The sequence below is a fragment of the Microchirus variegatus genome (genome assembly GCF_963457635.1).
Source record: "Microchirus variegatus genome assembly, chromosome: 9".
NCBI lineage: Eukaryota > Metazoa > Chordata > Actinopteri > Pleuronectiformes > Soleidae > Microchirus > Microchirus variegatus.
Window position 1 is genome coordinate 17,240,198 of NC_139810.1, and position 15,323 is coordinate 17,255,520.

At 39.3% G+C, this 15,323-nt stretch overlaps 1 protein-coding gene across 1 annotated transcript; it reads right to left on the reverse strand.

Annotated features, from left to right (window-relative positions):
* Positions 1–6,878: 6,878 nt before the first annotated feature.
* Positions 6,879–13,154, reverse strand: LOC310932153 (NACHT, LRR and PYD domains-containing protein 3-like; the record flags this gene model as incomplete). Its single annotated transcript, XM_083895446.1, is given in 7 exon segments — positions 6,879–7,417; positions 8,041–8,087; positions 8,400–8,576; positions 8,914–9,090; positions 9,432–10,902; positions 10,905–11,189; positions 12,515–13,154. Coding segments are annotated over 7 exon segments (3,336 nt in total).
* Between the last annotated feature and the right edge of the window lie 2,169 nt (positions 13,155–15,323).

Consider the following 15,323-nt stretch of genomic DNA (forward strand, 5'->3'; position numbering starts at 1 on the left):
TCTCTACTCATTTTGAACTGTCACAAGATTGGTCACGCCACTATCAGACTTCACACTATTTTTGTCTTTCATGATTGTCACCATGTCAGATTATCAATCACAGTGGCATGGATTATTTGCCGTGTCTTGTTCAGGACGTTGGCAATGCTACAAGTATCATCATCAAATATCACAGTGTCATTGTTCGTGACACTGTGTGAGTGCGTAGGTCATTGGGGAGGCGAAACAAAGAGTTTCTGTGAGTGTTGCTTGTGGTCTTTCGTTCACATGCACAAAAACAAAAAAAGAACCGTGCACTTTGAATGCTGTGTAACAGCAGCGGTATCCTTTTCCGTCAAGTTGATGTCTGTATGTTATGCCACGCCAGAGCACTCTGTTTTCCTATTGGTCAACGTCCATGGAACATGTCATAGGAGATGTCAGACTATGCAGGAAACACGGCCGTTCATAATAGGGTCGGACACTGTAAAATGTGTATCATGTCACAAACAAAATTAGCCTGAATTTGTGTTGTCATTGGCTGTTGATATGACTCACGTTTGCCCTATCTGTGTTTTCACTTGGCCTTGAAATGGTATTGTCCTCCGAAGAGGGGCCAAAAAAGAGTAGCTCCATTTCCTGTGCCGCGAGCATGGGTCAAAAGGTTGTATTTAGTCTCTTAATTAATCCTGAGTGTGTGTTTGGGGGAATAATATGCAATAAAACAATGAGGCTGGTGCACTTACATCTTGGTGTCTTATTATATCACAGGGCCATTTGCCAGATGTTAGAGTGTAGCACATGTACAAAAAGTGAGTGTATTCCTATTGTACCAAAGCTTATCGTGTTGTGAGTCACTATGGATAAAATAATATCCAGACCAAAGCCTTTTCATGTCTTGTCAAATTGGTCAATGTGTTTTGTTTGTTCATGTTTGTGTTTTTGCTGCTTTTGGCAACACTTTTCTCATCAAGCTTTTTTTATCAACTCTCCTCTACTAGCCACGTATCAGAAATGACAACAATGCCAACGTGTGTTTCCATGCATCAGCTCCCTCATGTGTTACAGCGGTGACTGACTGCTTATTTATGATCTGCCTGTGTCTGCCTCTCTTTCACTTTTCTTCTCTCACACACAGTCACAGAGAGTTGCTGAGAAGCAGTGCAGACAGTCGAGAGGGAGATGAGAGCTGGGAAGTGTTGAGCGATGTATGACCAGATCTTGCACGGCAAATCCAGACTTTAGCACACACACAATCATCATAATCATAGACATAAGCCCCTTACCCTATGTGACCAGGGTGGTCTTCGTCTTCTGTTGCTTCATGACTTGACACGGTGTGTATTCAAAGAAGATCTTCTGCATATCTTGGTTGTAACAAATGCTTATTTGAGTTACTGTTGCCTTTATATCATCTTGAACCCGTGAGGTCATTCTCCTCTGACCTTCTGTAAGATGGTTGGGCATGAAAATCTCAGTAGACCAGCCAACATCAACAATCTTGCCAACCAAATTCCTTAAATCATACTTTATACCCATATGTGATTAGATATTAACAAAGAGTGGAACAGGTGCACCAAAGTGTCATGTTTTTTTCCTTGTCTTTCTTTATCATATCCTATGTTTCTAACTTCAAGAAATACAAGAACAACATATATATGCTAGAGCAATTGAAATGGAAAATTCACCCATAATGAGAGGTTGAATATTTAACTATGACATTCTGAAAAGTCTGCTATTTTCCATCAGCATCCCAGAAAAGTCCTGAAGCTCTAATCCCAGAATTTTTTTCCACACACATTAACAGGATTTTAAAAAACATAATGGTCCCTAAAGACAGACATTATGTCAGTGAGGATCCTCATAATTATGTTTGATAATTACGTTTACATGTTGACAAAAACAAATGTTTCAGTAGCGAGTATCCTATTGTGCGTCATCCCTCCCTCCCTCGTTCTCTTGCTCTTGTCCATTCCGATTTTACCCCTTTAGGTCTAATCTAATCATTTAAGTACCAAAGGGGGGTGACCTCATCACCCCAGTGCCATGGCAACGCCCTGCAGCCGTGCACCCTGGGTTCCAAGGATCCTGGGAAGGTGGAGGAATGTGAAATGTGATTGGTCTGTAAGAGTGGATGCTTGGGGTGGGAGCAGAGCAACCCTGGGATGGATGGATTAAATGACAGCTGGAGTACACACACACACACACACACACAAGAACAGCACAACTCGCACAGACCCACAAGGAAACACACAGAATGTAACGTCTGATAGCCACAGTATTAGATGACAAGCATGTGATACCTGCAAGACTACAGTTGCCAGAGCTTAATTCACTTTGTCTGTCCAGGCTGCAGGGCAATGGAATGAGGAGTTGGAAGTGAAAGGTGCTGAAAGCCCTTGTTTTCAATCACTCACACAATGTCACAAATGTTTAAAATGGTCCGGGCTACACTTGCCTTACTCTGCAGCTTACTAAATCACAGGGCAACCACAGCTTCCTTTTAGATTGTTTAACCAGGTCTTACGTGCTGGGTGATGTGAATCAAGCGCGCCGCACATGGTTGACCCTGTTGATGAATGGGGTTTATGTTGGGGCCTGGTAAAGACGGAGCGCAGTAAAGTCACAAATCACTTGTTTGAATGAGCACTCGGGTTGATATCGAGAGAAATGTTTAAGTTTAAATATTTAGTTTTGACTGAAAGAGATAAAGGAGGGTGAAGTGCTAAAGAGAAAGTCAACTCAGGAGGATAGTAAATCACAGTTCTCCAGACGAGTCTGTCGTGTGTGTGTGTGTGTGTGTGTGTGCGTGTGTGTGTGTGTGTGTGCGTGTGTGCGTGCTTGTGTGTGCGCGTGCGCGTGTTCTCAGAACATTATATTCCTGTTTCTTCTCACAGCAGAAGTTCTGTTTCTGTAACAAACAAACCACACTCCCTTGTGAATTGCTGTTATTTCACTGATCTAAAGCTTGTGAGAGATGGCACATCATCACCAGTGTTATGGTGCAAGAATTATTACAGGTAAGCATGCCATCAAAATCTTTCAAAAGTGTTGATTTCACAGCAAAATAACAGTGTGTTACCGTCACACAAAAATGACACAGGCAGCGTTGTTCCTCATTGTTTGTTCCTGGACACGTTTCACGATGTGGTTTTATTTGTATATTGCTCATTATTTTATAAAATTTAAAACTAAATGGAAAATAAATTATGCACAATAACATGAAATAATTTAGAAAAGTCAATATTGGAACTGGGGATACTGTCAACACCTCTCACAATCTACAAATGTACCTTTTACACAAATCTAAATGTATAAAAATCTCTGCACTAGGTTGTCATCTAATAACACAGGTATTAAAACGTATGACTATGATTAGAGTAGTTCCATTATTACAACATGTATGTGGTGCCTGGTGCTATTTCAGATGTATAATACTGTATTGCCTCACGTGTCTATTGTGTAATAATTAGTCAGACATCTAATGGTGTGACTGCAACAAACAGAGATCTTCTCCACTCCCCCTCCCTTTACCTAGGGTGTGTGGACTTTCTCGTACCAGAAAGTAAACATGTTAACACTCACAACTCAACTCGCTTAAACTCTCTCTGTCATTTCCTCCTTCTTCTTCGTTGTTTTATGTCTTGAATTCATGCGGATCGAGCTGAATGTTTTCTTAAGAAGAAGTAAGCTTCCACTTGTGTGTGTTCGAGCTGCTGTAGGAACATGGTGGCGCAAGATGGCATCGTCCATAAACCGTGGCTCTTTGCCTCTACACAATGTAGGCTTATTCATTTTATTTAAAACCAAATATACAGTTATACAAACATATTTATGCGTAGTATAATGAATTCTGTCCCGCCTGGATGTTACACACTGATCCTGGAGTTTAAAAGCACCTCTGAACAGTAGGCTGCAGGAGAAATCACTGCTTTTCACTTCAAAAGCTGTGACACAAAGGCATACAAAGTCCATGGTCTCCATTCAGCAAAACCATACAAACGCTCATTCATTCAGCATAGGCAGCTCTCTAATCAAAACAAATCTTCACAGACAGAGGCAGAGTGGTACAGAGAGCGCATGAGGCGCTCCAAATGTGTTGTCAATTACCAGCCGCAGATCAATGGTCCAGAGTGAAAGAAGCAGAAACAGGAAAGGCTCTGAATTAATCAAACGGGTCTGTTGTTGTTGTGCTGTCTGTGATGTGGGACCAAGACTAAATGTTTTATTGGGAGGTTTTTCAGCATCTTCAAAGATTTGGTCAACAATTAGGGTTTTTAAATACAATGAGGCAACTTGTGCAAAGAGGCCACCAGTGTGCTGCTGCTGGTTGCTACATTGTCCCAGACATTTCCCTTTCACTTCTCAGTTTTTCCCTCCCTCTGCTACGTCTCCATCCCAGCTTTCATTTAAGCATGTCCTTCATGGGTGTAATTCATTATCTTTAACATTCAGACGCTCACATACATGCACAGAAACTTACAAAAGCATAGTAACCAGTGTGCTTGTTTGGCTATGAGAGGCAACCACTGAAACGCAATAATGTGATGTCAAACGTGTGATGAACACTGTGCTTGTGTTTGTTTTATGAATGTGCATAATGACCTGAAGACATGCAATGTTTTTGCTCTGCTATTGTAAATATTTTAGGTCACTATCACGCTGCATAGTTGGCCACAGGTATAGAACTAGAGTTTCTCATTTAAGCTGAAATTATTAAATAATCATCAGGATATTTGACATTTTGTCTCTCAGTATTTGGTTTGAGGACTGTGAGATTGCCAACATTGATTTTGGATTGAATCCTGTGTCAACTGTTCAGTAATCACAACAGTTCAACTTCAAATGAACAGCTTATGAAATTGGCTGTATATATAAGGACAGACCGGATGACAGCTCTACACATGTGAAGCCAGAACTTCCCCACTGATTGCTTATAATACTATGTTATATAATATAATGTTAACAGACTAAAACGTTGCAGTACGGCAATTACGATTTTTGTCATTTTAGGGTCAATTCTTTTTGCCCTGATGTGTGTTTTGGTTGTCATTTAGTTTCAAAATTTGGCTTTAATTAGTTCCAAGGCTCCACCCCAATCGCAATCACATCACTAACGCATGATTATATGAGACAAATACTGTGTTTTAAACATAATATTGTGGAAACACTTCTCCACGTCCATGGACTGTACTGAATTTCATTTAGTGAAGTTTTGTGCTTAACTCAGGTGTGACATCCCATTTTTTTGTGAAAAGTTGCTATATAAATGAAGAGTGGTTGGTTGACTGATTGTTGGAGCACTGGATGTGTTAGTATGAACCACAATGTGACAACTCAAAGAGTGAGAATGAAATAGGTGATAAGGAAAATACGCTTTAGTAATAGCAGTGAAGGCAAACTTCTTTTTATTCACAAATATGAATAATATTCATCATTACATGACAAAAAAAAATAACAGTATTAGTCAGAACGTCATTCATCAGTACACTCCAATATACTGTAGTCTATACATGACAGTGGGTGCACATGAATATGTGCACAGTTTATGACTGTAGTACAGAGACACATGTCTATGACACGTTGCATTTTTGTCAAGTCAAATCAAATTTATTTATAAATCGCACATTTACAAGCAGATGAGCCGCAACCAAAGTGCTTCACAGAAAGTGTTTATGTGCAAATACAAATTGGAAATGGTCTAATGCAAGTTAAAGAAAGAAAATAAAAGAAAAGGCTTAAAAAACGACTGAATTAAAATAATACATAAAAAAGAGAACATTAAAAGGTAACGAGGGGACACAATTGGATTGTACTTAAAAAGGAAACATCAATTGTAGGCAAGTGAAAATGTTTTGTTACTGTCCTATCTAAGGTTTACATATTCAAACATTAAATACAGTGGGATGCAGAGGCAAGTACATTTGTTAAAACTTTATTCAGCAATAGGATATCCTTAAGCAAAAAAACAACAGCAATTAGTTGCCTCTGATGTCTTTAAATACAAATATATAATAATACTATTAAAAGAGACATATTATACCCTGTTTCTACCAGTTTGCCTAGTTCCCTGGTGTCCTAATGAACATGTCTGTGACATGCTTTGGTCAAAATACCTTAAGGATGAAGCACCACAGCAGTTCAATCACCCTGCCAAAACAGCCCTGTTCGGAACGCTCTGTTTTGAGTGCCTGTCTCTTTAAATGCAAATGAGACACAGGGAACTACATAAGCATCACTGAGGCTCCGGCAGCTAACAGCAGTTAGCATTCGGAAAAGCGATCATTTGCCGACTCTAGCCGGCACATTGCCATCATATATAAAATGTATCCACTGGACACGTAAATCCTTTGAGGCTGGAAGTGTGTGTAGAACTCTGTGCTGCACTGTGCAGCCAAGAATAGAACACTTTGCAGACTTAAGTTCCACGAGACAAGAATTCCAGAAATGTCTCATTGTGATGCAACAATGAGTGCGGAAGTCAACATCGCGTGTTTCATCTCCTGTGCTTAGACTGAGGCAAACCACAAAAACATGAGTGAGTCATGTTTTTCACACTTTGCCGACTGATAGGGCCTCCAGAGTCCCAAATATAAGTATTACAATGATTAAAATGTTGATTTTGCATAATATGTCTCCTTTAATATGGTGAATACAATAATTACGTGAAGTTGTAAAAATGAAAAATGTGCTTCACAGTTTTGATTTAGTCTTTTTTTTTTTTTTTCCCTTTTTTCCACTGGTTAAACTGTTAGCTCATCACCTCAGTGTTAGTACAAGAGCTTACTTGTAAACAACAGACCTATCAATCTCACATATTGTGATATTGAAATGATGCAGTTCTCATTTAGCATAGCTATCATGGAGAACAATTACCTTTTCCCGCCACATGCAGGCGTTCAGTCTATGCTGCGCAAAGTCACAGAGCCCTTCTTAAACCAGAAGCCTGGGAAGAGTGGTTTTGTGAATTTGGCACAGAAGGTATGGATGTGGTTCAGCTTTTCTGGTGTAACACTGTAATAACTCAGAAGACCACGGTCCCAATCCAGAAACACTGCTATTTTGTAGCAAATTTCTGATTGAATAGAATCAGTTTTGTTTCCAGTCTTGGCAGTGTATCCAGTGTTTGAGCAAACCAAACTCCATGACATGTCATTGCACCCTAGACCACCACTTTTGTCCAATTTTCTGCCCAGTTTTTCATATGCTACTGCAATGCCCACCTTTCCTGTCCACTCCACCTCCCAGTAGCAGAGGCCGGTTAAGCCTTTGTTTAGCATTTCAGGTCTGTCACAAAACACGTTAGTCCATTTACCTTTGTCCCGCTCCAAGGTGCCATGATCCCTCTCCTTCACACTATCTGTAGTTTTTGCGTTCTTGCCTTGTACACAAAGCCTCCTGTTCGCTGTGTTTTTATCAAACACCAAATCTACACCATCTAACAGACAAACAACACGTACAAGTCAGTGAGTTATGTCGTTCTTGTGTAATCAGTAGACTACATAGATTAAAAGAAAAACATTAAGCATTGATTTATGTGTTGTGTATATATATATATATATGTATATACATATGTATATGTATATGTATATATATGCATATATACATATACATATGTATATATATATATATATATTTATACACATACGTGTATAGAGGCCCATTTCCAGCAACCATCTCTTCAGTGTTCTAATGGTACATTGTCTTTTCTAACCCCGTTAGAAGGCTATTGGATGATTAGAAAACCCTTGAAAACCCTTGTGCAATGACGTTGGCACAGCTGAAAAAAGTTTTGCTGGTTCTTTGACGAAAGCAAAATTTGAAGGATAATATTATTTCTAATCTTGTCAATGTCTTGACTATATTTTCTATTCATTTTGCAACTCTTTTGATGAGTAAAAGTGTGAGTTTTAATGGAAAACACACATTTTATAGGCGACCCCCAACTTTTCAACGACAATGTATATATACATACATACATATATAGACACATACATATATATGTATATTTATGTATATACCTACACACCCACATCAGGCTCATAGTAATAAACAACTTACATTTCTTCAGTCCTGCCTTTAACCGATGTGCTCCACCATGGTCCAAACTGCACAAAATTAGGACAATCATTTTCAACTTTAGGGATTAAAAAGTTTATCAAAATGACACCAAAAGCCACTCAAAACAATCAGTATCATTTAACTTTGATATTGCATTTTAACAGGTATGTGTAACAATTATACTTAGCATATGGATAACAAGTGTTTGAAAACAAAACCTTTAACCTTAAATGAATGTAGTGATCCTGCCAATCATCTACATTGTTTAGAGTCTCCTCTGTTCATACAGTGCCAATATAACCAGTTGAGCCAGTGACACGCGCATACACAAACAAACACACGGTGTGATGGTAACGTACCACAGAGTGTTCAGTTTCTTTTTTGGATCATCTTTGATATCAGTCAGCATCTTTGACCCGTTGTCACCTGGATGATTATAACTGAGATCCAGTCGCTTCAGGTGGGAAACCTTGTTGGACTTTAGAGCTGAGGCTATAGCAGAGCAGCCTTTCTCTGTCACCTGACAGCCTGCGAGACTACACACACACACACACACACACACACATTTTACATGTTATTCTTCTGATTTCCAGATCCTCCTTAATTCTACTACTAAGCATATGTCCTGGTTATAATTAAATATATATATTATGTGTGTGTATATATAAATATATAAATATATATATATATATTTATATATACATCACAATCTTCAATATAACAAAAACCACAGATTTGTAAAATAACGAGTATGCATTACCAGTATGTCTCTTCAACTTCAACTCAAGACCAAAAAAACTGTGTCAATGTAAATGTGTGTGGTCTCTACCACTCACCATGGATCATCATATAGTAAATTTAATATACGCTTACTTAAGAGTCTCTAGTAGGCAATGCAGACTCCTCAGGCCTTCAGCAAGCAGCTGCACACCTGAATCCTGCAGGTCATTATGACTCAGATCCAGCTTTGTGAGATTAGAGGATGAAGAACGGAGCACTGAGGATGTTAGACCTTTACAAGATTCCTCAGAGAGCTCGCACCAACTCAACCTGTGAAGACAATCAGTTTTAGTTGGTTACTGTTTGGCAGGTGCTAGTTCTAACAATTTACAGTTTAGTCGAATGTGACTGAGACGGTATGGTGTTGTTGTTTTCCTCCATTTTAAAATGGTATATGTTGCTGTGGATTTATTAAAGTAGGTCTTCCCTACTGTAATGGCTAATAAGGATCCTAATAAACTACACTGAACTAACCAACAGAATCAGATCCAGTCTCATCGATACAAAACATTAGATTCCAGCTATTTCCATGCTGTTTGTGAAACTTTTGAAATGATTTTATTTTGTTTTAAATATGCAAGAACAGTACTTTTTTAAAGTAGGCTACTTACAAAGCTGTTTTAGATACTTTGACGACTGGCAACATTCCCAGAAGAACCTTCTCTGATTTCTGGTACTTCTTCAGATCAAACACATCAAGATTCTCATCTGACATCAGCAGAACAAAAGTCAGAGCTGACCACTGGGAGGCAGAGAACTTTTCAAATGGCAGTGTTTCTGACTGCAGGTGCTTCTTCACTTCTTTTACGAGAGAGTGATCGTTCAGCTCAATCAAACAGTGGAAGAGGTTGAGGTTTTTATCTGAATCCTTGATTTCTTCACCGATCTTCCCTTTGATGTAATCAATTATTTTCTCATTTGTCTCATTGTTTTTTTCCAGCAACCCGCACAGTAAGTCTTGATTTTTCTGCTGAGAAAGACCAAGCAGGAAGCGAAGGAACAGATCCCAGTCTCCATTTTCACTGTCTAAAGCCTTGTCCACTGCTGTCTTGTAGAAGTCTGATGCAGAAAAGGCTGCAGCTCCTGAAGTTTGCTTCATGAGCAGATTTTCACCACTGTTGTTGAATGTGTAAAACACATGAAGAGCTGCCAGGAACTCTTGAATGCTCAGATGGACAAAACAGAAAAAGTCCTTCTGCAGCACGCTACACTCTCGTTTGACCTGAGTAAATAATCCAGAGAAGATTGCAGACTTTATGTCAATGTGTCCTGGCAGGTCTTCCTGCGTGAAGAGAAAGTTTCCTTTCTCTGTCTCTTCAAAGGCAAGTTGTGCCAAAGATAGGATTGTTTCCTTGTTTCCTTCGTTCCAGCAGGAGCCGGTCTTATCTTTTTCATACTTCACATTAGCCTGTTTGCATTGCAGCAAGAGAAAGCAAATGTACATGTCAGTCAAAGTCTTGGGCATCTCCTCTTCTTGGTGTCGTTGCACAAAGTCCTCCAGAACCTTTGCCGTGATCCAACAGAAGACTGGGATGTGACACATGATAAAAAGGCTCCTCGATTTCTTGATATGTGAAAAGATTTCCTTGAAATCTTTATCGAATCTCTTTCTGAAGTACTCCTGCTTCTGCTCATCATTAAATCCTCGCACCTCTGTAACCCGCTGAACTTTATCAGTAGGGATACTATTGGATGCGGCTGGTCGGGAGGTGATCCAGATTTGGGCCTTAGGTAGCAAGTTGCCTTTGATAAGGTTTGCCAGTAGCACATTAACTGTGCTTTCCTTTTTCACATCTGCTAAGTGAATATTGTCACTGAAGTTTAGGTCACAGCGACATTCATCAAGACCATCCAGGACAATCAGAATTTTGTACTTGTCATAGTTGGTAATTTCTGATGTCTTCATAATGGGAAAGAACTGATGAATAAGTTCCTCAAAACTGTATTCTTCACCTTTCATCAGATTCAGCTCCCGGAAAGGAAGTGGAAATATGAAGTTGATGTTTTTATTGACAACACCTTCAGCCCAGTCCAGGATGAACTTCATTGATGCGAATGATTTTCCAATCCCAGCCACTCTTATGTTAGTGCAGTTCTAATTGGTATATTTTCACCACAGGCATTGTGGAAGATTTCATGACATTGAATGTTGATTTCTTCTTCCACTGGTTTGAATTTTGCCTCTTGAACCTGTCTGGTTTCATGTTGAACATTGACCTCTCCCCTCTCTCCTGTTATGATGTACAGAGGTGTGTAGATATTATTCAGCCGTGCAGACGTTTTCTGCTGATCCATCCCCTCCCCTACCCAGGTATATTTCTCCTTCAGCTGGGATTTAAGTTTCTTTTGACTTGCGACATCAGGTTTCTCTGTAAAAGAAAAGTGACATGAATAAACACAGACATTCTCATTGCCTAGAGTGATGCAATAGTGTAGCACTAAAACGAAGGTGTTATTAAAACAATACATGATTTAAAATCATTACAAAAATCTACAAGCATCAAGTTCACAATGAGCATATACTGTATTTGCATAGCATGCAATGATGTTTGTCAGGTTATTAATGGAATCTTTATGCACTTGCATTAAATTAAATATGGGTTGCATTTTTTTTTTACATTTTGTCAACTTCTCCAGTTTTATTTTCATTATTAATTCATTCAGAACGGAGATTATGTAACAAGATCAACATAATTTTCATGAACCTAACATTTGATGAATTGTTTGATGAATTGTGCATGTAAAAAAATATTTGGTGTAATTAAATCAATTCAACATAGCTCAGTCGCACTTGTGAAATGTTTGGATGTGACTGTACCCATACTTATGAAGCTTTCACAGCCATCATCTACTCTTATGAGTTTACCTCGTATTTCTGTTGTCCTGTCAAATATGCCATCGGGCAGACGTTTCAGAGGTGAAGGTCCAGAGATGATCCAGATTTTGGCAGAAGGAAGAAGGTTTCCTTGGATGAGGTTTGTCAGGAGCACATCCACAGGTGCTCGTTTTGTGACATCTTTCAACACGTCACTCTTAAAGTCAAGAGGAAGTTGACAGGAGTCCAGTCCGTCCAGGAGAAATGTAACTTGGAAATGTTCATAGTCTGATATTACTGACTCTTTGGTTTCCTTAAAGAAATGATTAATAAGTTCTCTCATGCTAAGTGTTTTGTCTTTTATGCAATTAAGTTGATGGAGGTTAATAACAGATGGAAGTTTCGCAAGTTTACCTTTCAAGAAATCATACCAAGTTAATGGTTTTTGTTCATCCCACTCTTCAATTAATTTCTCCACATGGAAGCTTTCTCCAATATCCGGTTGTTTGATTGTCAGCACCTTCCTGATGTTCTTCTCTTTTTTATCATTGAAGATATCAGATATCTTAGTCACTCTTGTCACTGGTCTTGGCAGTGGCTTTCCATTTTTGCCTTCAACCTCACCAGCGCTGTCTTCTCTAATAACATGTTCGATATTTATTTGGTTAGGATGGGTTTCATCTCCAGCTTGAGCATATTCTCCACAATATCTTTTCCGCATGTTCGATTGCAGCTGCTTTCTGCGCTCTGAGGTCTCTGAATGAACAGAAAAATTCAGCATATTAAGAAACTTTTGTAGTATTTTCTGATCAAAATTACATTTGTCTCGAAAAAACAGTCAGATATAAATGCCAATATATGATTGTTGAAGATTCTTACCTCGACATTCAGTCACTTTGTGAATATACTGAGGTGGAATCTTGTCCACTCCTGAAGATTGAGAGATGATCCAGAGTCGGGCAGAGGGGAGCAGCTTCCCCTTGATGAGGCTTGTTAGCAGCACATCTATGGAGGCCTGCTTTTTTATGTCAGTCAGGTCCTCTTTCTTTTCAAAGTCAAGGTCAAGTTCACATTTCTCCAGGCCGTCGAGGACAAAGGCTATTGTAAATGCATCATAGTTGGGAACTGTGTGTTGTTTAATGCCAGTGAAAAAACTATTAAGGAGATCTTCCATGCTTTGAACCTGGCCTCTATTTGAATTTAGGTACTCGAAATGCCATGTCACTATCAAGTCAATGTGTTTGTTGGATTTGCCTCTTGCCCAGTCATCCATCATCTTCTTTGTCATGAATGTTTTGCCTATTCCATCTACACCCTTTGTCAGCACTGTTCGCATTTTATGTTCATTTGAAGGTTCAAATAATTTATCGTAGTTTTTCAGTTTCTTATCCTTGTTTTTGGCAGCTTTTATCTCAAAGAGGACAGCGTTGGATTTGTGTTTACTCTCATTCTCATACTGTTTGAGGATTCTCTTCTTCAGGAGCGCTGGCAGTTTCTGTTGGTCATTTGCTTCGGTCATGTCATTTGCTAATGAGAGAGGAGACAATAGAGATATAAGGGCACTATAAGTAACACTGTAGTTATTTTAGACTCAATATAATGCAAACTAGTGCAAAATGATGTGAATTCACTAAAAACCCAGAGACTGACTATATGAATATACAATGTAGAAAAGTGTATGTTTTAGTACCATATCCTCCAAAGTCGAGAACGTCATCCCTTCTCATTTGGTGTTGTGACTGGAACGAACTGAAGCACAGACAAAACATTTCAACTTCAGCAGAGAGAAAGCAGTTCCCGTTCATGTTGTTTAGATCAACAACAACAACATCTCACATTTATTGTAAAACAGCACCATCAACCAACCAAGATGAAAATCCTAATCCATGTTTAATGTGACATGCTGGTTTGTCTTCCCTTAGCTTCTTAGCTTTTCTTCTTCAGATAACATTTTGTTTTTATAGGATGTGTCTCTGTTTGTGGGAGTGACTGGTCTTTGTTTCTCAAAAGGGCTCAGACATTAATATTGTAGAAATTACTTCATAATGTCAAACCGTAAAATGTATTTAGAACAGTGTTGTACTGATAAAGTCTGGATTTAGGGTGAATTCCAATTCCTTGCCTAACCCTCAATCTTAACCCTCAATCTCAAAAATGCTCCCACTAGTGCAAGTGCTGTCCCGATTCTCAGAAAAATTTTGAGGGCCAAGTTTAAGGGCTGTATCACCCTCAATATTGAGATTTTCCGAGACCACCCTTGGGAGCAAGGGCTACCCAGAATGCTTTGCGTGTTTTGACATAACAAAGATGGCGCCGAAGGCAGCGATATGAGTACGCTACAAATTAAGTATTTTCTTTGTTAATAGAGATGTAAAAATTATGAAAACCATTGTATTATCTTAGTTTAGGCCCATGTTATGGATTACTGACGTCATTGTTGCGTAACATTTATTTTTATTTTACGATCTTTTGTCAACAGCGGGACAAGCGATCGTTTGCTATCGTTTACTTTTCAATAAGCCGTGGTGTGTGGTAACTGAGTATCATCTTATAACTAACTGACAACCTAATAACTAGACTGACAAACGGATCGTAATTAAAAATAAATAATTGTGACGTAAATGTGTTCTTCTTATTATTCTTTTTTGGAGTTGACAGACAGGACGCAGCTTTCGCGTTTTCTGCCCCCTGCAGTCTGAAGACTGTCATACAATTTTGAAATATTGCCCTCAGGTCAATGATGTATATTCAAGATTGAAGTACATCATTTAAAATATATATAATTATTGTCTTCAGACTGCTGCTAACTAGTGACTTACTTTTGTCTCTTGTAAATATGTGAATAGCTTTTGATCTGAGGAAGAATTCAGGTGCATGATCGGGACATATTATGCAAAATCAACTTGTGGTCTGCCTCAGCCTAAGTACAGGAGATAAAGCCCTGTTAACTACCGCACTCATTGCTATGTCACAATGAGACATTCCTGGAATTGTTGTCTCGCGAAGCTCCCCTTTGTCAGTTAAAAAAAGCGAGAATGCAGGTGAGGGCAATAGTATCCGGAAGAGCGGAAGTCTGCAAGTCTGTTCTATTCTTGGCTCCACAGTGCAGCACAGAGTTCTACACAAACATCCAGCCTCAGAGGATTTACGTGTCCAGTGGATACATGTTATATATGACAGCGATGTGCCGCCTAGGGATGGGGCCGATCCGATCCAGTATTGGTATCGGGTTCCGATACAGACATAATTGACAGATCGGAAATCTCTATAGTTGTATCGGAAATTTCCGATCTGTCTGTGTGTGTGTCTGCTGAAATGTCTCCACAAGTGATTCCCTGACTTCTCTGCTAGCTGGCTGCAAAAAGTGGAATGGGTTTCCTGAACCGAGGCGTGTCTCGATGAGAGTAATGATGCACGACTCCGTTCAGGAAATCCATTCCACAGTTTACAGCCAGCTAGCAGGCGAGCATGATTGAACCAGGAAGTTCATCTCCGCAACCTGCAGCCGACGTAATCCCAGCCGTCACCGTTTTAAACGCCTGCTCGCTGAGGAGAACAGTACTGACAGCGACATAAAACAATGAAAATCACACTCCTCCAAGCCAGGGTTCGCGTTAGCCGGTATATATGCCGGATTTTGGCTGTTGTCACGTGAATTTGGCCGGCGGAAAAAAATATTACCAGCCAA